This window comes from Triticum aestivum, chromosome 1B (assembly GCF_018294505.1).
Source record: "Triticum aestivum cultivar Chinese Spring chromosome 1B, IWGSC CS RefSeq v2.1, whole genome shotgun sequence".
In the NCBI taxonomy this organism is placed as follows: domain Eukaryota; kingdom Viridiplantae; phylum Streptophyta; class Magnoliopsida; order Poales; family Poaceae; genus Triticum; species Triticum aestivum.
The window spans coordinates 446,258,109-446,278,361 of NC_057795.1; the positions used below are offsets into that span (position 1 = coordinate 446,258,109).

General features: G+C 46.6%; 1 protein-coding gene across 1 annotated transcript; it reads left to right on the top strand.

Annotated features, from left to right (window-relative positions):
- Positions 1 to 2,852: 2,852 nt before the first annotated feature.
- Positions 2,853 to 19,191, top strand: LOC123130352 (uncharacterized). The gene is made up of 11 exons (XM_044550270.1): positions 2,853 to 5,829; positions 5,965 to 6,204; positions 6,962 to 7,091; positions 13,120 to 13,272; positions 13,366 to 13,607; positions 13,692 to 13,758; positions 14,513 to 14,719; positions 14,866 to 15,092; positions 15,593 to 15,671; positions 15,749 to 15,886; positions 18,460 to 19,191. Exons 1-11 carry the CDS (start codon positions 3,080 to 3,082, stop codon positions 18,667 to 18,669), a joined length of 4,443 nt encoding a protein of 1,480 aa, XP_044406205.1. The 5' UTR covers positions 2,853 to 3,079; the 3' UTR covers positions 18,670 to 19,191.
- Positions 19,192 to 20,253: the final 1,062 nt, after the last annotated feature.

Genomic DNA, 20,253 nt, shown 5'->3' on the forward strand with positions numbered 1-20,253 from the left:
TTCAGGTCATTTGGAGTTGTGCAGAATAGGTGTCTCTGATGTGGCCCTTTCAAGTCCAGAATTCCAGCTGCCGGCAATGTCCCTCTTCATGTGAAACTTGCAAATAAGAGATAAAAGGCATACGAATTGTATCATAAAGTGAAATAACATTCCAAATTGCAACAAATATCAATAGGAAAACATGATGCAAAATGGACGTATTAGGATTGATCATGAACAGGCAACGTAACCATCAACAACAATGGTGGCAAAAAGGAGAATTGGCAGCACGTATGGGTCCCTAGGGGCATATGTGAGATTTGCTTCTCTCGTTGCAATACATGGGCATTTTCTAGTTCATACTTTCAACTCCTTTTGGTATGAACACTCAAACACTTGTCTAGGTGCAGGATCTCACAGAAGATCGATGAATGCACAAACTACGTTAGTATGCAAAATTTACCAACCCAAACACCGCAAAATTCACGCACAACTCTTGTTCGGAATGCATAAATGCTTGGAGGCAAGTAAATGGAAAAAATCCAGCCGGGAGCAACCCAAGCTAGGCCATTTCCAAATTTGAAAAATGGGACAACATCTCCGAAGGAAGCCCAAGTATGAAATTGCCAATTGGCAAGCAAGGCGGAGGCCAAGCACCCCAGCTGCCCCTCCAGCCCACCCTCCTCCATTGCTCATTGTCGCCCAGCGGACAGTTTCAACTGTTGGCGAGCCCTCCGGACAACATCTATCCTCTCCCTCGGTGAGCTTCCTGCCAGCCTAGCCCACGCTCCCTCCATCTCTATTTACAGTGCCGATTGGCAAGCGAGGCGGAGGCCAGGCACCCCAGCTGCACCTCCAGCCCGCCCCCTCCATGGTCCGCTATTGCCCGGCGACCAAATCCAACTGTTGGCGAGCCCTCCGGAGAACATCTCTCCACTCCCTTAGTGAGCTTCCTAGCAGCCTAGCCCACGCTCCCTCCATCTCTAGTTGTCTCTCTCAATTTTGACGAACAAGAGAACAACGGTGCACGACTGCAGCCTAGACGAGATAAGGTTGGTAGTGTGGGCACATATGGTCACGAGTATTGGTAGCATGTGCGGGTGGCTGCTAGCCTGCTGCATGATCCCGTTAAGCATTATGGTAATTGTATGGTTCGAAAGGCTTATGCTCAAAAGTAGTGTCAATCACACTTGATGCATAATTTGGACCATCCTGACAGCCATTATAGTACAATCTTCTGCAGAATCAGCCGTAGTTATCCGTGGTCTCTCATTCTGACTTCTCAAAAGCAGTTCAACAATGTATGTTTGTGATGTCATCTGTCATGTCATGTTTTTTCATGCATCAATTCTTGCTTCTGTTTACTTCTCTTCTTAGGCAGTTTTCTCTCAAAGGAAGCATTTACCTGGAGAAAATTGAGGAAATAAATAAGACACAACAGTTAATCTCTTGCAATATTTAGCAGAGGAGCAATATAAGTTCTCATTGTGATAACGGTAACATTTGATTATTTGTTTCCTTTCTCTCTGATGATAGTGCAAAACAAATGATGGTCCCAGACTGCTCATGCATATGTGTGGTTGTTACCTCCGACGCTTCCTATCTCTCTTTTTTCTCTTATAAGCAGTAGCGGAAATGTTGTACCAAGGAAGGTAAATAATATACTGTCCGTGTGGATCTCAACTAACAGCATACTACAACGAGGAGGTAGAGGCGCTGCCGGTGGCAGGATCGAGGGCAATGGCGTTTGCGCTATCACATTGTTGCATGCAGTGCAAGGTAAGGATAGCTTCAACAAGGACACACTGATCATCCGAATATATAAAATCGGTTTGCAACTGCAGTGTTCTTTATTTCCCTTTTTAAAATTTGAGAACCTGAGAAACCCGACCATGACATTGTCATCGTGAGTCTAACCCTCATGTCACCTTCATCTGATTCCACACACTAAGAGACTTGTGTCGTCGACACTGACAGATTTCCCCACACCTCAACACCATGTCTCTGCAGGACCGAGCCGACAGATTAGTGATAGTGGTCAACAGAGAGGCAAAAAGTTGGACATGAACTTTGGCGCTTACCACAACACGCATGAATGCACTCCTCATCATACACTCATACCAGGACACCCTCCATAAGTATGTGGAATTACAAGTTGATGCAGGGAGGGCTACACTACGATAAAAGCTAATCACCTTGGGATTGATCATGAACAGACAACGTAACCATCAACAACAATGGTGGCGAAAAGGAGAATTGGCAGCACGTACGGGTCCCTAGGGGCATATGAGATTTGCTTCTCTCGTTGCAACGCACAAACATTTTTTGTAGCTTGAGTAAAAGAAACAAACCACAACTTGCAAAAACTATAGCCCATTTTTCAGTTCATACTTTAATTCAAACAATTGTCTAGATCCCCGCAAAAATAAAAAACAACAACACTTGTCTAGATGCAGGATCTCACACAAGATCGATGAATGCACATACTACGATAGTACTTCCTCGTCCCAAAATAAGTGTCTCAACTTTAATACTCCCTCGGTCCCAAAATAAGTGACTCAACTTTGTACTAACTTTAAGTTGAGTCACTTATTTTGGGACGGAGGAAATACAACTTTATACTAGAGTTAGTCCAAAGTTAAGACATTTATTTTGAACAGAGGGAGTACAAACTTTACGAACACAGACACCGCAAAAGTTCACGCAGGACTATTGCCCGGAATGCACAAATGCTTGGAGGCAAGTAAAAGGAAAGAGTCTAGCTGGGAACGACCCAAGCCAGGCCATTTCCAAATTTGAAAAATGGGACAGCGTCTCCGAAGGAAGCCCAAGTATGAAACTGCCAAACCAATAGACGCCCACGCATCGCCTTCGCCGCCTTCCGTAAGCAACCTCCCCTGCCCTCGCTCGCCTCCTCTCCCCCCCTCCGCCTTGCCACGCCCTCCCCAAAATCAGCCGCACCCTTCCACGCCTCTCCAGAACCTTCCCCACCGATCGCCCGCCGCCCGCCGCCGCCCCCGCGCCGAGGGGGATGCCGCGGGCGGTACCGCCCTGCCCCGCGCGCTAAAACCCTAGCTCGCCCCATCCAGCCGCCGCCGCCATGACCAGCCCCCACCTAGGTCTCGGCCTCGCGCCGTCGCCCGCTGACCCTTCCGCCGCGCCGCCGTCCCGCCGAGCCCCTCGGCTGGCCAAGCGCCGACACGCGGCCACCACCTCCCGCTCTCGCGCGCAACCGTCGCCCTCGACCTCGACCTCGGCGCCGTGGAATCCATTCCTCGGCGGCGGTACGGATGCATCGGGGCAGGACGGAAGTGGCGGGTCGGGGAGTGTGGCTGGTGGCGGTGGTTACGAATTCGGGAAGGGCCAGAAGGTGGGCAATGTGTTTGGACCTGCTCCAACAGCGAGGCAGTCGCCGCCGGCGTCATCCAATGAAGCTCCCTTCGTGTTTGGGAGCGTGAGGGACAGCCTGCCACGGTTTGATGTGGGCTCATCAGCTGCTTCGAAGCTGGACCATAAGATGGGGAAGCTGAACCTGCAGAGTCCAGGTAAATGCAGCGTTGGTGCTGGTAAGGGGGTGGATCAAACCGAGAAGAGCTTTGTCTTTGGTGCTACTATACCTAGTTCGGTTTGCAGCAGCGAGGCCAATGTGCTCCCGGAAAAGCTGACACAGTTGAATATAGGAACCGAAGTGCCATTACAGAATGAGGATGCTAAAGTTGGGCCAAAAACGTTTGTGTTTGGAAGTAATGGGGCTGGGAGTTTTGCTGATAGTAGGAGCACTGCTTCCTCTTGTGCCGATTCATATGCTTCCAGTTCAGTTCAGGTTACCAAGGCAAATGGTACACCGGAAAGTGGCCATGCTGAAAGCACCAATGCTGCTGCTGCAGATTATCGTGCTCATGATGCAAGTGTTCTTCAGGAGAAGATAACACAGTTGAATATAGGAAGTGGCACGTTTCAGTACATGAAAGATGGAGGTAGTGGTAGTCGTCAAACTGAAGTGCTTGGCTTTGGGGATGGCCGAACTGCAGGTACTATATTTGGCAACGCTTCAAGCAATACTTCAGACAAGGGCAGTATATTTTTCTCCTTTGGGAATAGCAATGCTTCTATCTCTGCCAATGGTGCTGCCAATGTACCTCCAGAGAGGGCATCAAATTTGAATGTTGGAGGTGGAGTTACACAGAGCATGAAAAGTGATGATACAAATTGTTCACCAGAGGCTTTTGTATTTGGAAGAAATGGAAGCACATACTCTGCTTCAGAGCAGTCAGCAAGGGTTGTCATGGATGATGGTGATAATAGTGGCAGTGGTGCAAGTACAAGCACTTGTACTTCAGCTCATGGTACTATGGGAAGCACACTTCCGGAGAAGATGACAAAGTTAAATATAGAGCAGGTGATCCCATCTCAGAGCATGAAGGATGAAGCTGCTACTCGGCAACCAGAACCATTTGTTTTTGGTAGTAATGCAACTTCAAGTTTTTCTTCTTTGAAGAAGACCACATCATTCACAAGCTTTCAAACTAATGTATCCTCTGAATCAAAGGGCAGCAGAAGAAACTTGGCTAATGATAGCAGTGGCAGCAGTGTAACTGCTCTATCTGAAGGGGCTGCAGAACATGCACTGCAAGATGAAATCAAGAAATTAAACATCAACAAGGAAGGACCTTCAGCTGGAAATGTCAACGCAAATGATGCTTGTACTCCTAAATTTTCCTTTCAGAGCAAAGCAGAAGCTGTGCCAGGATATTGTACCTTTCCTCAGCCCAAACTTCAGGAGTCATGCCCGTTTGCTCCGTTGAATCATTCATCTACTTTCTCTGCGTCTGCAAATGCGATGCCGTCTTTCAGTTCCAATCCTCCAAATGGAGGAAGCGAAAGTGCTCCTGGTGAATCTTGTGCGGTCAAACAAGATCCTGCTAGCTGCTCCAGAGAGAGCTTATTTGGTATAGACTATATAAAATCAGCGTATAGAGACAAAAAGGAAGCACATAAAAGCACGAGGAAGAAGAAAAGACCAACTAGGCTAAAACAACATGGTCAACTCCATCAAGTTTCTCAAGAAACATGCGCCAATGGACTAGCTTCAGATTTAACAGGTGACTATTCACCAATGGATTGTTCTCCTTATCAGGCAGCAGTTGAACAAGCGCCAAGAAAGGCATCCGTGAGTTGTGATCAGTCCACTGACATTTGTGATAGCAGTGTCCCAAATCAGAATACCACTTGTGCTGAAGATGATCTAGTTTCTGCAACTGAGCACTTGGTTATTGATGCAGATCTTCAAACGTGTCAAGATGAAGGCAGAGATCCCATTGCGGATGCATCTGAGAGTAATTTTGGTAGCAACTTTTCTAGTTTCGATGGAGAAATAAATTTCTGTGATGCACCACAGCCCATTTTCACTAATATGAATGTTGATGCAAATGGTGAACCTAAAATGTACACAACAGAAGCTTGGGTTGATGGTTCTGGATGTAATGTTAGTGGGCCGACTTGCGAAGAGAACAACTCCAGAACACCACATGAGTCTGGTGAACCTGTTAATTATAAATCAAGCTCGGCAAATTTGAGTGGGCTGAACTTCACCTTTGGTGCATCACTGTATCCTGAAAGTTCCTTACCGACAAAAAGACATACTACAAAAAGGAAGTTAAGGACTAAGGTTGGTCAGGCGCCTAAGCCTTCAGCTACTCAGGCTTCTGTACAACCAAAAGGCTCACAAGACACAAAAAGCATGCAGTTTTCTCCAGAAACAAGTACAACAGAAAATTCAGTGAAAGAGCAGTTGAGGAGAGATGCATCAGTTTCGGCAGACTTGGAGACTTGTGAGACCTGGCGTACAAGGTTTGTCTGGACATGTTTGATTTTTTCTATATATCTCATTGTCATCGTTAGGGCATTTAGAAATATATTACTGTAAAAGTTTGTGATTACTCCAATTTTTGATATATCATAGTTTGTTTGTTTCATTTGTGCCAGTGGGAATCAAGCCTATGCAAATGGTCACTTTGCTACTGCAGAGGGGTGTTATACCCGTGGAATAAATTCGATTTCCCAGTATGGAACTTCTGGACGCTGTTCCCATGCGTTGATGCTGTGCTATAGCAACCGCGCAGCTACTAGAATGTCTCTGGGGAGAATGAGAGAAGCTCTTCAAGATTGTTCGATCGCGACATCTATTGACCCCACCTTTCTTAAGGCTAAAGTTCGTGCTGCAAAGTAAGGAGTTGCTGTCCTCAACTCAACTAATTCTTCCGTATACTAGCTAAATACCGTGCTACGGATCAACAAATTAGATTGCTTCAGCATTTCAAACCATAACTGTTGTGCTACATGACACACCCTTGGCATCGGTCTCACCTCTCGGCCAAGCCGCGCCTTGAGTAGAATCAAGAGGCGTCTAGGTTTTGCATTGGGATTATCCCACATGTAAGATGGTGTAGGAGAAGGTGGATGGACTGCTGCCACTGAGATTGACGCCTTTACAGAATTAAAGATTTGTATTTTTTTGATTGCAATAGCATGTCTGGTTGAGCAAAAAACATCAGAGCCCGGGAACTAAATTTTATGCAAGGGCCATTGATGTATATTATTCTGGTAAATGCCCAATGGTGGTATGTTCTTTTTTTTTATCATGGAAGATTCAAAGATATTTTTATAGCATTATAAATAATTTTAAATTCATATGCATCTGGAAGGTCAGTAATGTGTGGTCTGGTTGTAATAGTGCCACTATGCTCAGATAATTCAGATCTCCTCTTATGTCACTCAGGTTATAGCCATGGTATATTTTACATGACTAAAATTATAGTCCAGGGGAAAACATTTCTGTTGATCTGGTTTGCCGCTTGATATTTGTTGTACTAGAGTACTTTGGAGAGACCATTAACTCAGCAACTTCAGTTGCTGGTACTTCCTTACTGTTAAACTTCTTAAGTGATTGCTAGGTTTAACTTCTTACTATCTACGCATGCAGTTGCCAACTTGCGCTTGGGGATCTTGAAGGCGCATCAAACAATTACACAGCCTGTTTGAAATCTAGTAACACTGCTTATTCTGACACCAAAATGTTTGCTGAGGCTTCTAATGGTCTGGAAAGAGTCAAGGCATGTTTTTTTTGCTCAAGGGTTACCTTCAAGTTTTTAATCCTGTACAATTGAATAGTATCAGCATGTTAAACCACCTTCAATTTTTTTGTTCTGTTCAATTTGGTGATGTCAGTATGTTTTGGAACTTATATTTTCAGTCTTGTCAGCCCTAAAACGTACGAACGACTTGTGGTTCTCTAGCAATATGTTATGAAAGTATGTATTTTGTGTGGCTACAGTCAGACAATCAGTGTTAACCAAAGGGCTAGTTGAGTGGCAGGCCAGCACCTGGTGCGCAATCCCTGATTAGACTAATGCATGATTCCTGATCAGGATCCTAGGTGGCAGGCTAGAGTCTGCCAACTGCCCTATTAAGCTAATGCGTAATCTCCAAGAAGGCTTGTAGGTGGCCATATAGGTCGCAAGCCAGGACCTGGTGCCCAGTCCCTGATTTGGCTCCTGGGTAGCTATGTAGAATAATTTGGCTAGGCAAAGGTGAGGATGCTGTCGCCAGGTGGCCTCCTTTTTATAGTACTGGTTGTAATGCATGATCTTTGGCGATTCCTTCAGCTCGTTCGTTACAGGTAGCTTGTCTGTTGACCACTGCAGGGGTTTGCTATGGAATGCACACATAGTTTAGTTTTACATGGATTGGGCCATATAACTTCATGGGCCAGCAAAGAAAATTGAACTCTTAATTAAACTAGACTAGAAATACAAGGACTAGGGAAATAAATCTGACCTCCTCAAAAGCTTTAAGTTCTTTTGAGTTGCCACTTGCCAAACAGGTCAATACCTGCCCCAAGTGTCATATCAGTAGGATGCAGCTCCGATGAAGAAACTTATTATGCTGCATTAGACAATTCACGGTTCAATTCTAGCCATGTCACTATATGGAACGGTAACATTGATTAGCCTTTTACATCTCGATGAACAGTGGCCTTAGTCTGCTTCCCATATTTCATTGCATCTGAAGAGGGTATCAAATGGACTAAATATTAATATGGTTAGCTTAATATTGGCGGTAATCAAGTAATTGTAGCTATTTTACTGAAAATTGTGCCTGTTCTAGGCATTGCCTTGGTGCTGGCATACCAGGAATGTTGGTCATTACCACAATACCAGACACTATGAGCAAATAGTTGCCATGGCTAGAATAATAAGGATTTCGTCCCACGTGCCAACTGTGTATAAACAACGATAGAACTGCATTAGTGCTGGCATTGGAATTTTTGCAATAGATTTTTCTAGGATTTAAGCACTACCTTGGTCCACAAAATATAATATACCTTTCCACACAATAACACATAGATGAATGTTGATTTTCCGTAGTTTCAATTGCAGAATCACCAGCTTGTTTTTTCCTTTTCATTTTAAGTTGCTGGTGATAATATGGTTATACTAAACCTTCTGTTGGATAAAATTGGGTGGCTAGCTTATTTCATTGATGTTATTTGGCTGCATTCATGAAGTGGGTAGTTGTTGATAACACGATGTAATTTCTTTAAGCACACTCTTTACTTTTTATTGAGAGAAAAGCCATTCTTACTTGAGTGTTGAGTCATGTATGTGCGCTTGGATCTTCTATTGAACACCCTCACTGTATTCTCATGATATTCCTAGATGCACTATTTTGTAAGAGAACTCTGTTTATCGTCAAGCAACCACAGAGTCATCAAATTACTCGTTTTCTGCTATACAGTTGCGAAATTATTATGTACCAGGCTTGCAATTTGTCTATTTTAGAGGAGCTGTGTAATATCTTGTGCGCACCTTCCTGAGTTATTGTTTGATGCACCTTCCTTTGCTTCGGCTGCAGGGGCATATCTTGTGCGCACTAATAGCTAGTCAATGATATAAGCTAATCTACATTTAGGCTACCTCCCCCTGTCCGTGCTGAAGGCAATCGCTGCCCTGGTCGATCGGGAGATCCCAGCGTGCTTTGCCTCCCCCACGCGCACGGCCGCGGCCACGGCCGGGGACAGCTAGGCACGCAGGCCATTCATCGTCGACCTCTTGTTCATGGATCACGCACTAAAAATCGCGGTTTGGAATGTACGCGGCCTCAACTCGCGTGCACGACGTTGTGCCATCCGCTCTCTGTTGGGCACTACCGGAGCATCCATTGTATGCATTCAGGAAACTAAAATGGCTTTGATCTACTCGCCCATTGTGCTTGACATTCTCGGCTCCGAATTTGACGCCTACACGTACCTGCCGGCTGATGGCACGCGGGGCGGTATTCTTCTAGCCTGGAAGAGCAGGGCTGTCACGATCTCCGACCCGTTGCTCACCCAGAATGCGCTCACGGCCAAGGTATCCGTGGCCTCTGGGACGCCGTGGTGGCTGACGACGGTCTACGGACCCCAAGATGACGCGGATAAAATTCTGTTCCTCCAGGAGCTGCGCGACGTTCGGGCGGCATGCCCCGGCCCATGGATGCTATGTGGTGACTTCAACCTCATATACCGCACGGAGGACAAAAACATGGGTGGCCTGCACCAGCGCATGATGAGAAGGTTTCGCCGCGCCATCAACGACCTCGCCTTGAAGGAGATCTATCTCAACGGGCGTCGCTTCACGTGGTCGAATGAGCAATCGCCGCCCACGCTAGTGCACCTTGACCGCGTCCTGTGCACATCGGACTGGGAGGATGCGCACGGCGAATGCCATCTCCGGTGCCTTGCCTCGGTCGTGTCAGACCACTGTCCGCTGCTGCTGGACTGCTCCCCCATGCCGATGGCGCACAAACGCTTCCACTTTGAGGATTATTGGCTTAGGCTTGACGGCTTCCACGACACCGTTGCCGCGGCTTGGAGCTCCGCGCATGACGACGACCCTTTTCGGCGGCTGGTCAAGCGCCTCCAGGCCACGGCTAAACGCTTATCGAGTTGGAGCGCCAAGTCCACGGGCAACATACGGGAAAAGCTGGCCATATCCCGCGAGCTGATCTTGCGCTTCGACAAAGCACGGGAGGACCGGGCGCTCTCCCCCCCGGAGGAATGGCTCCGCAAGCAGCTCAAGGTCACCTACCTCGGCATGGCATCCTTGGAGCGCACAATCGCCAGGCAACGCGCCCGTATCGCGTCCCTCAAGGACGGCGACGCCAACACGAGCTTCTTCCACCGGCAATGCTCCTATCGGCGACAGAAGAACCGCATATACAGCCTTGCCGCCGACGGGCATGTGCTCACGGCTCATGAGGAAATGGCCAACGCAGCGTTCTCGCATTTTGATGGCCTGCTGGGCACCGCTCTGGACCGGGCGCACACGCTGGATCTTTCCCAGCTCATTGAGCCCAGCGACCTTGCATGCCTCGACGTGCCCTTCAGCCAGGAGGAGATTTGGGAGGCGGTCAAACGCATGCCGGCGCGTAAAGCGCCTGGACCAGATGGATTCACCGCGGAGTTTCTGCGTGCCTGCTGGAGCATCATTCGCCATGACATATGGGACGTTTTCGAGCGGCTTTACACGCTGCGCGGCCGCGGGTTCAGTAAGCTTAACCAAGCGCTGCTGACCCTGCTGCCTAAGCGCGCGGACGCCCACTCGCTTGGTGACTACCGGCCGATATGCCTGATCCACATTGTGGCCAAGATCGTCTCGAAGGTCCTATCGTTGCGCCTTGCCCCCAAGCTGGATACCCTTGTAAGCAGCAACCAAAATGCATTCATTGCCGGGCGCAGCCTCCATGACAACTTCGTCCTAGTCCGGCAGTCCCTCAAGATGCTGCACCAACTTGGCGCACCCAGGATCATGCTCAAGCTCGACCTCACACGTGCCTTCGACTCCATCTCGTGGCCCTTCCTCTTTGAGGTGCTGCGCAAGTATGGATTTGGGGACCGATTCCGGGAGTGGATGGCCATTCTGCTCTCCTCGGCAAGCACACGGGTCATGATCAATGGAGTCCCCGGCCCGCCAATCTGGCACCGGCGCGGCCTACGACAAGGTGACTCCACCTCCCCACAGCTCTTCGTGCTGGCGGTGGACACCCTTGGGAGGCTGATGCGACACGCCCTACAGACCGGCATCCTTCAGCAGCTGCATCCCCGACGAGCCATTCCGGCGATCTCTCTTTACGCCGATGATGTGATGATGTTCTGTCATGCCACTACTGAGGAGATCGCCGCTGTCAAAGGCATCCTGGACGTGTTCGGTACGGCTTCTGGGCTCCGTGTGAACTACGCCAAGAGCTCGGCCACGATCCTTCACGCCGGCGACTACGAAGCGGGGCTGCTGGAGTCCCTCGGGTGCCCCATCGTGGCCTTGCCGGTTACCTACCTGGGCATCCCGCTCTCCACTCGCCGCCCATCCGCAGCACAGCTGCAACCCCTCGTCGACGCGGTGGCGGGTCGGCTGCCTTCCTGGAAAGCTTGGCTGATGAACAAAGCGGGACGGCTAGCGCTCGTCAAATCGGTGCTTAATGCAATACCGATCCATCAACTGCTAGCGCTTGCGCCCCCAAAGAAAACCCTCAAACAATTAGAGAAGATTCAGCGCGGGTTTCTTTGGGCCGGCCGCGCGGATGCCCACGGTGGACATTGCCACGTCAACTGGCGTAAGGTTTGCCGCCCGCTTGAATATGGCGGCCTTGGCATCCGGGACCTCGAGCGCACGGGGCTATCACTTCGGCTGCGCTGGCTATGGCTCACGCGCACGGACACTACTCGAGCCTGGCAGGGGCTGGACATGCAATTTACGACGGCGGAGCGTGCGCTCTTTTACGCCTCCACGACCATGGCCATTGGAGATGGTAGGACAGCCTTGTTCTGGGAGGATCGCTGGCTTGGTGGCCAATCCGTCCGCGAGCTTGCGCCGAGGCTCCTCAAGTGCATCCCCAAGCAACGTCAAAAATCTAGAACGGTGGCGGAGGCCCTGGCCGGCAATAGTTGGGCACGTGACATCCATGGCCTGCTAGGCCTCCCAGAGATTGGACAGTACCTTCAGCTCTGGCACTTGGTGCAACCTGTCGAGCTGTCCAATGAGCCGGACAGGCTGCTCTGGAGCTGGACAGCCAGCGGCGCCTACACCGCCCAGTCTTGCTACCGGGCAACTTTCCAGGGCGCGACGGGCTGCCACTCCTGGAAGCTCATTTGGAGGAGCTGGGCACCGCCCAAGGTGAAATTCTTCCACTGGCTGGCATGTCAAGATCGCTGTTGGACCGCGGAGAGACTCGCACGCCGTGGCCTGCAACACCACCCGCGATGCCTTCTGTGCGATCAAGAACCGGAGACGATCGGGCATCTGATGCTCACATGCCCATTCACTAAGCAGACATGGCAGGAGGTACTATCTTGGCTGCGCTTGCCGGCGCCGGCGCCCGAGCACGACGGCTCGCTCATGGATTGGTGGCTGCGCGCAAAGGAACACACACCACCAGCGTCCCGCAAGGCGCTCAAATCCGTGGCCCTTTTGGTACCGTGGATGATCTGGAAGCATAGAAATGCGTGTGTTTTCGACCATGTGTACCCATCGCTGAACGAGCTTGTAGAAAGGATCAAAGACGAGACCAGATGTTGGGCAAAGGCTGGAGCTCAAGGGCTCAGGGTCGTTTTGCCATCATCCTGGGACGTGCACTGAGCCTCTGTTGTCTGTGTGTACAAACCGCCTCCTAGGAGGATGTAAATACCCTCTCTTTCCAATGCAATGAAACGCAAAGGCCATTTGCGTTTTCTCGAAAAAAAACATTTAGGCTACCTGCATCTAAAATTTGAAGATCACGTTTGGTCTTGCTAAAATAGTGTGAGCTTCTCCTAATGTGATTTCTGTTTGGACTTGAAGATCCAGAATCACGTACAAACCCCATAGTATATGACTACATGCTTAATGCTCGTAGATCTCTCGTGTTGGTTTTGTGGCCCCACCTAGTTATCGATATGCAATTGTTACATTCCCTTCTTGGATTGTTCAGATGTACTAGTTTTTGAATGATCGCTTCCTTAGGGAGTACCCACAATTTAACTGAGTTCAAAACTTCCCAGTAGAGATAAGATTTGATTTATCTGCTTGTTCATTATATCTCATTGACATCCTTTTACCAATACCGCAGAGAGTGGCAGACTATATATCCCAGTCCAGGGAGCTTCTTAAGAAAAGAACATTGCCTGATGCAGAAACGGTTTTGGATCTTATCTCCAGTGCATTGCACATAAGTTCACACTCGGATAACTTAATGGAGATGAAAGCAGAGGCACTGCTGACGGTATGTATTTCTAGCCTGAGGTTTTACACTGATGAATTGTTAAGAATTCTTTTTTTATCACTGCTTCACTAATATGGTTGCGACACTACACAGCTACGAAGGTATGAAGAAGTAATTGAACTCTGTCAAGAAACAGCAGATTTGGCTGCAAGAAATTCTGTTTCAATTAATGCCAATGGAGAGCCAAATATTTCTAGTGTGTCTGAAAAGGCAGAATGCTCTGCAACACTTTGGCGACCATACCTCATTTGCAAGTCTTACTTCCTTCTAGGCAAGCTTGAAGAGTCTCTTGACTTGCTAAAGAGGCATGAGCTGGCAACACCTGCCGAAGAGAGGTTAATTTGCCAGGTCCTGTGATTTTCATTCTTTTTTCTCAGTCTACTGTGATATTTAACTTCTGAATGATGACAATCATGCAGTGACGGGGGCACTAGAAAATGTTTCTCATCATTGTCTACAAGTATAAGGAAACTTCTTTCCTTCAAGGTATATATCTGTTTATTGATTTTCCGACGGCTAAATTTCAGTTGAACAATCAAGTTCTCTAATTTTGATAAGTTCTATACATGATGTTCGCTGATGTATGTGCATTATTATTGTCATCTCATTTCAAGTCATATTAACTTCTTAGCCGCTTTCAGTTATACTTGGCCTCAGAATTCTATCCACAAGTTCCTGGACCAAAAAAGAAGAATAAAAGAAAAGCAAGAAAACCTTCTCATAGACAGAAACGTGGTTTGGAACTTAGCCTCTGATTCAAAAGAAGAAATAATGTTGAGTTTTCACACTAATTCCAGAAAACATTAATGAACAACATAAAACTGGCCCCTGGTTGCTTCATGGCCTGGCATTTTGAGCCACTCCGACTGGGATTGGGGAGGCAGGGGTGTCATTTGGGGAGCTGGGTAGTCCGTGTGTGTGTGTGTGGGGGGGGGGGGGGGGGCATTTTCAGCTACTCCAGCTGGTGTGGGGGGTGGGGAGGCATGGGCGTCAGTGGGGGAGAAACGTTGTCCGTCTGACGGTTGTGTCTCTGTGTGTGCGCACGTGCACCTGCTATAGCTGGCCAGATGTTATGTAGCCGGACATACATTATATAGCAGGCTAGCAAACTAATTAACTTGAAATCAAGAACAGAAGTAATAAATCTGAGAAATCTAACAGAATCGAAACCCAAGTCCTTGCAGTCTCGGATCAACAATGACAAATCTATTGTTCTTTCTCCACCTATGATCCTTATTAGGCTGCGGGGAATGAATCATTTCAAGCTCGGAGATATTCGGAAGCTGTGGAACAGTATTCAGCGGCTTTGGCATACAATAGTGATTCACGGCCCTTTTCAGCTGTCTGCTTTTGCAACCGTGCAGCTGCATATCAAGCACTTGGTCAACTTACTGATGCAATTGCAGATTGTTCACTAGCCATGGTTCTCGACGAAAATTATCCCAAGGTATACTTTAGTAGCTTTTGTTCTGTGTTATGAGCTTCTCTTTTTTCACATGTTTTGTATAGAATAACTGGAGGTCAAAGATTAGATACAGACTATCTTAACTCTACATTATTGTTCAGGGATTTAGTCTAATAGCTTAATTCCAGGCAATTTCCAGGCGGGCTACCTTATATGAGATGATAAGGGATTATGGACAGTCTGCTAATGATTTACGGAAGCTAATCTCACTTCTTCAAAAGCAAGCCAATAATAAGCCTGGAGTATCACCAAAAGTTTTCAACAAGCATAGCGACCTGAAGCAGGCGCGTGCTCGACTTCTATCTGCGGAGGATGAAGCAAGAAAAGATACTCCCTTGAATTTTTATTTAATCTTGTAAGTTTTCTAAGTGAAATTTACCTATCTGTTCATCTAATAGTGTTTTTCTTGCCACAAGTTTAGTTTCAGTTCCATCATCCAGAACAGTTTGATAATGCATGCCTCCTACATTTGTTTTCCACTTTATATTAACGTAGAGAAACAAAGAATACCATCGACTATGCCTACAAGAACTGACTGCTTTCTTATAGCCTTAGTGGAAATTTGCTCTGTGCTCATCAATGTGCTGAAACTGTTCGTAAGAGCATCAATATGACATTGAAATGACATCAACAAGAAAATTATGTTATACCACGTATGTTGCAAGGCAACTTCATCTATCATCCCCAAGTTTTGTGAAGACATGTTTTAGCTTCGGGTTTACCAGTACTCGTCTCATTTCAATGTCACTATTTATAAATTTGTTGAACTATCGCATTTCTCATGGAATGAAGAAGATTCTGTATTGCTCATGTCATGTGGAGATAACTGAATTGGGTGTTATCCATTTTTTCCAGGGGAGTTGAACCGTCCTGTTCTCCAGCAGATGTTAAGAAGGCCTACCGAAAAGCTGCATTGAGACACCACCCGGATAAGGTTCCCATTATTTCAGAAAATTTCTCATTGTTTTTTATGTAGGCAAAGTTTGCTTTTTACACCACATTGACCTGCAGGCCACTCAATTGCTTGTAAGAAATGAGAATGCCGATGATGGGTTTTGGAGGGATGTTGCGAAGGAGGTTTATGCAGATGCTGATCATCTCTTCAAAACGATTGGAGAGGCATATAATATTCTTTCAGATCCTCACAAGGTAAAACATAACTGCAATCGACTATGATTCTGGAAAATGGCAATTAACTAATGTTTGCATGAAAGCACACCCAGCCAGTTACGTGCATAGCAGAAGCTTAGAAGGAAATCAGAACCGATTACCTTGTGTGAATTTCAAGTTCCAACTATAATGTACTGGAAAAAACTAATAAGAGCAGTCTTAACTCTGAACTGATAACAGTGCTGTTGGCAAACACTTGAAGTAGGTCTTTTCATGGTACTGGGTGATTGGTGCCCGGATTAGTTGCCATTTAACCTGAAAACCGAACTGAATTAGCCAAATTATGGGGTTATCCAGTTTACGGGTTCTGTGTTTGGCACCAATTCCTGTGCTATTCGGTTGTCACTCCATAAAACCAACTACCCAATAAGACCATGGTGTTCCGTGAGCATCTCCAACCGGACTAAGCTAATTTGACCCCCCCCCCCCTCCCCAATTTGTTCACCCCGGCAAATGCGCCCCCATTTCCAAAACCCCAAATCCATGCATTCCCATGCACATAGATCATTACAACAACAACAAAGCCTTTAGTCCCAAACAATTTGGGGTAGGCTAGAGCTGAAACCCATAAGAACTTGAAACCAACTCATGGTTCTGGCACATGGATAGCTAACTTCCAAGCACCCCTATCTATGGCTAGTTCTTTGGTGATATTCCAGTCCTTAAGATCTCTCTTTACAGACTCCTCCCATGTCAAGTTTGGTCTACCCCGACCTCTCTTGACATTGTCAGCAGGCTTTAGCTGTCCGTTATGCACTCGGGGCCTGCACTGAATATGCCCAAGCCATCTCCGATGATGTTGGACAAGCTTCTCTTCAATCGGTGCTACCCCAACTCTGTCCCGTATATCATCATTTCGGACCCAATCCTTCCTTGTGTAGCCACACATCCATCTCAACATGCGCATCTCCGCTATGCCCAACTGTTGAACATGTCGCCTTTTAGTCGGCCACCACTCAGCGCCATACAACATTGGGGTCGATCGCCATCCTCGTCCTCCACAATCATGTTGTGCAAGATCACACGAGTCATCACCTCTCATAATGTCTCAGGATCCTACATATTTGCAACCCCACAAAAAAATACTCCAACGAGCTTGGAGCGCTCCAAACGCCCTCTCCACATCCTTTCTAGCAGCTTCTTGTATTTGTGCAAAGAGATATCTTTTGTTACCTTGGGACTCGGGGATAATCTTCACAAACGTCTCCCACTAAAGGATAGATACCATCGGCAAGATAGTACCCATGGTGTAGATGTCCCTGTTGACGGTGTAGTTGCACACGGGAGCATCCCCACCAAAGTCTCTTGAACACTGGTGATCATTGAAGCACATTGATGTCATCGTGAGACCCTGGCATGCCAAATCCTCAAGTGTTTTGATGCCACTACTTCAACTATGATGGTGCCGCCTGGACAAATTGTTTTTTTTTGGGGGGGGGGGGGGGGTCTGGTTGGAGATGCTCTTAGCTGTGATATTTTCAGGCCCAAAGCCCACCAACCTCGTGTGGTTCCAGGCAGCCTGTCCTTGTTCCATATCCACATGGCCGTGCCCAGCTGCATTAGTCCCTGCTGTCTCTGCCGCCAGTACCTTTTCCTCCTCTCCCCGATGACAAAGATATCCAACTCCCATCATCCATAGCAGGCACTGCCGTTCCTTCTCACACTGAGCCCGCCACAGGTCCTTGCCGGCTGACGGTGGAGCAAGCAAGGACGTCTGCCGTAGTGGAAAGTGCCACAGACTTTCCACCCACTGAAGCAATCATATGGGTGGTGTATCTGTGTGATTTGCTTAGCTTGTTTGATTTGTGAGCAATCGTCACCATGGCGTATATTTGTGCTTTGCTTAGCATGTTTGATTTATGACGGGTGGAACTGTGCATGTACCTGTTCATTTTGTTCCTTTTATTACTTTGTGAGTTGCCACTTTATCCTTTTTCCGCATTTTTTCCATGCTGCAAACTATTTCTAGCTAGACCCGAATAACCAAATTGAATAAATTTGCTATACTAGTGTTCACTTAGTAGTTTGGCTAGTGACTAATTCGGTTGTCAATTTGCGGAACCTGGAATTAAAATAACCCGAAGACCGAATCACATAACCAATAATGCACATCCCTAGCCAGGATTTGGGACCGAAACCAGCCCTCAGGCCACTCCATGACCAGTTTTTGTTTCTTGCTAGTTAGAGCCTTATAGGAATTCACTGCTCAAAGAGTGTTCCAAAATGGGAATTTACAATTTGAAGCTGAAGATGCAAAACCGGTTGAAAACCTGCCGAGGTTTATTTTCCAAATTTGAATTCGTATTTCAATGCCCAAATCCAAGTTGTATAGTAAATCTCTAATGTTTGGAACATTTTCTGGTTCAAACTAGCAATCTACTTTTAGGTTTGATTTTGATGCTGCTTGTTAGTTACACTTGTTAATTACTGTAACCATGAATTTCCTATAATTACAAGATGAGACTTATGCATTGCATTTCATTTTATCAGCTACTACAGCTAAACCTATTTTCCATTTAGTGAAGCATTTCCCTTTCGTTTGAATTTTGCAGCGTGAAGAATATGATATTGAAGAGAATCTAAGAAATGCTAGCAGGAGAGCTTATAAGGGGAGGAGTACACCGAGGTCGCCCGAACAGCACTACAGAAGACATTATGACGGGGGTTTCAACCCTCGACATTGGCAATCTGCGGGGCAATCAAACAAAGGTGCACCACACTCGCGCTGGTCTGGATATGAATATTCGGATGACTACTGGTAAATTTATTGGTAGATGCTTGTGGTTTGGTCTTAACGTGGAAAGCATCTTTGCATCGGCTGCAAATGAGCATGAGCGACCTTGCCATCCTCCTTCCTTGGCGTTGTTAGGGTGCGTGGCATTGTCGTCCTGGAGTTGTTAGGGTGCCACTGCGAACTTGCCATCCTCCTTCCTTGGCGTCCAGAGATGCATTGCAGCTTAAGATGTCTGCTCTTGCAGTTCTTCGGAAGAGTATGGAAATTTAAGGTCTGGATGGTCTACAGGATTGTTTGGTGGTTGAATGAATGCTTAAACACCACCATTGAAGGATAACATCAGAGGGAGAGAGTTTTTCACTTTCCCTTTACAGAACAACATTATTTGTTCATGGTTGTGCACAAGGATGCATTAATTATTTCTGGTGGGCTGGTATCAGGGGTTTTGTTACATTTACGAGTACTTCATATAATGTGCCCTACTTGACAATGGGAAACAATGTTGTATCGTAGTCAAATCTCTTTAAGTTGCCGGTTGATTGTTCTCTAGGAAGTATAGTATTGTTCACGTGTCTTGGTTGCTTTCGGGTGAAGGTGTTGAATTTACCCATGCTGGCATTTTTTACATGCTATATGTAGCCAATTTTCTGTAACGATGCTAAGTGAACAGCGTGAAATTTTGACTACCAATTCAGCCCAGAACGCTTTGACGGTACATTCCAAAACGATTAGAATGTTCGTACGGTCTATGGTTGCTGAACTTGTATTACTGGCACATATGTCTGGGCCAAAAAAAAACTGTGGTGTACACCAGTGAGAATTATATGTGCAAGCACATAATCATATATGTTTCACCACAATAAACACTAATTTTTCATCACCAAAACACCAGCCAATCATGGGTCAACGGGATTTAATTGACCCATGCGGGAATTTGAGAAAATCACAACAAATGGAACTGCATCAACATGTGCAATGTTACTGATTAACAATAAACATGCATTCTTTTTGTTTGTTTAGGTTAGTTAGCTGGAGCCTTCATTTTGGAAGGGGAGATCCCGAGTTCGAATCCCACATAGGAAGCATTTAATTTTTTTCCGGACGGTTCGGCTCCTCTACAGTTGAGTAGTTATTGTACACATGATGTAGCTTCTAAATCTAATGGTCCTCCTTTTTCTTCTTTTATAATTAAGGTATTAGTTGAAAAAACACTACAACCGCGTGTAATTGTAATGGAAGGTGCGTATATACTTATTTTCTCCCATGCCTATATGAGGGGTTCTGCTCCTCAGCAGTTGAGTAGTTACTTTACAGATGATGTAGCTTCTAAAATCTGTCGTACACTCAAATTCAATGGTTCTCCTTTCCTCTACAATTCTCTTATCGATGTAAAAAGTAAGTATAAAAAACTTTACAATTATGGTCTCTTTCTTATCATTGATCAGAAGGGGCATGATTTCACTCGGAGGCTCTTCTAGCCATCCACTAGCACTAGATCTCCTAGCCTCGTGAGAGACAATATTTGCTTCCCTGATCTCCTAGCCTTGTGAGATGCAATATTTGCTTCCGTGTTACAATGTTCAAAACCCAGCAAGGGAAATTCACCTGCAAT

Excerpts from the sequence above, each read along its gene's own strand:
- LOC123130352 (XM_044550270.1), top strand. The coding sequence starts at position 3,080 with ATGACCAGCCCCCACCTAGGTCTCGGCCTCGCGCCGTCGCCCGCTGAC. Across the intron at positions 14,720-14,865 it reads TCGACGAAAATTATCCCAAG|GCAATTTCCAGGCGGGCTAC; the intron begins GTATACTTTAGT and ends GCTTAATTCCAG. Across the intron at positions 15,887-18,459 it reads TTCTTTCAGATCCTCACAAG|CGTGAAGAATATGATATTGA; the intron begins GTAAAACATAAC and ends TGAATTTTGCAG.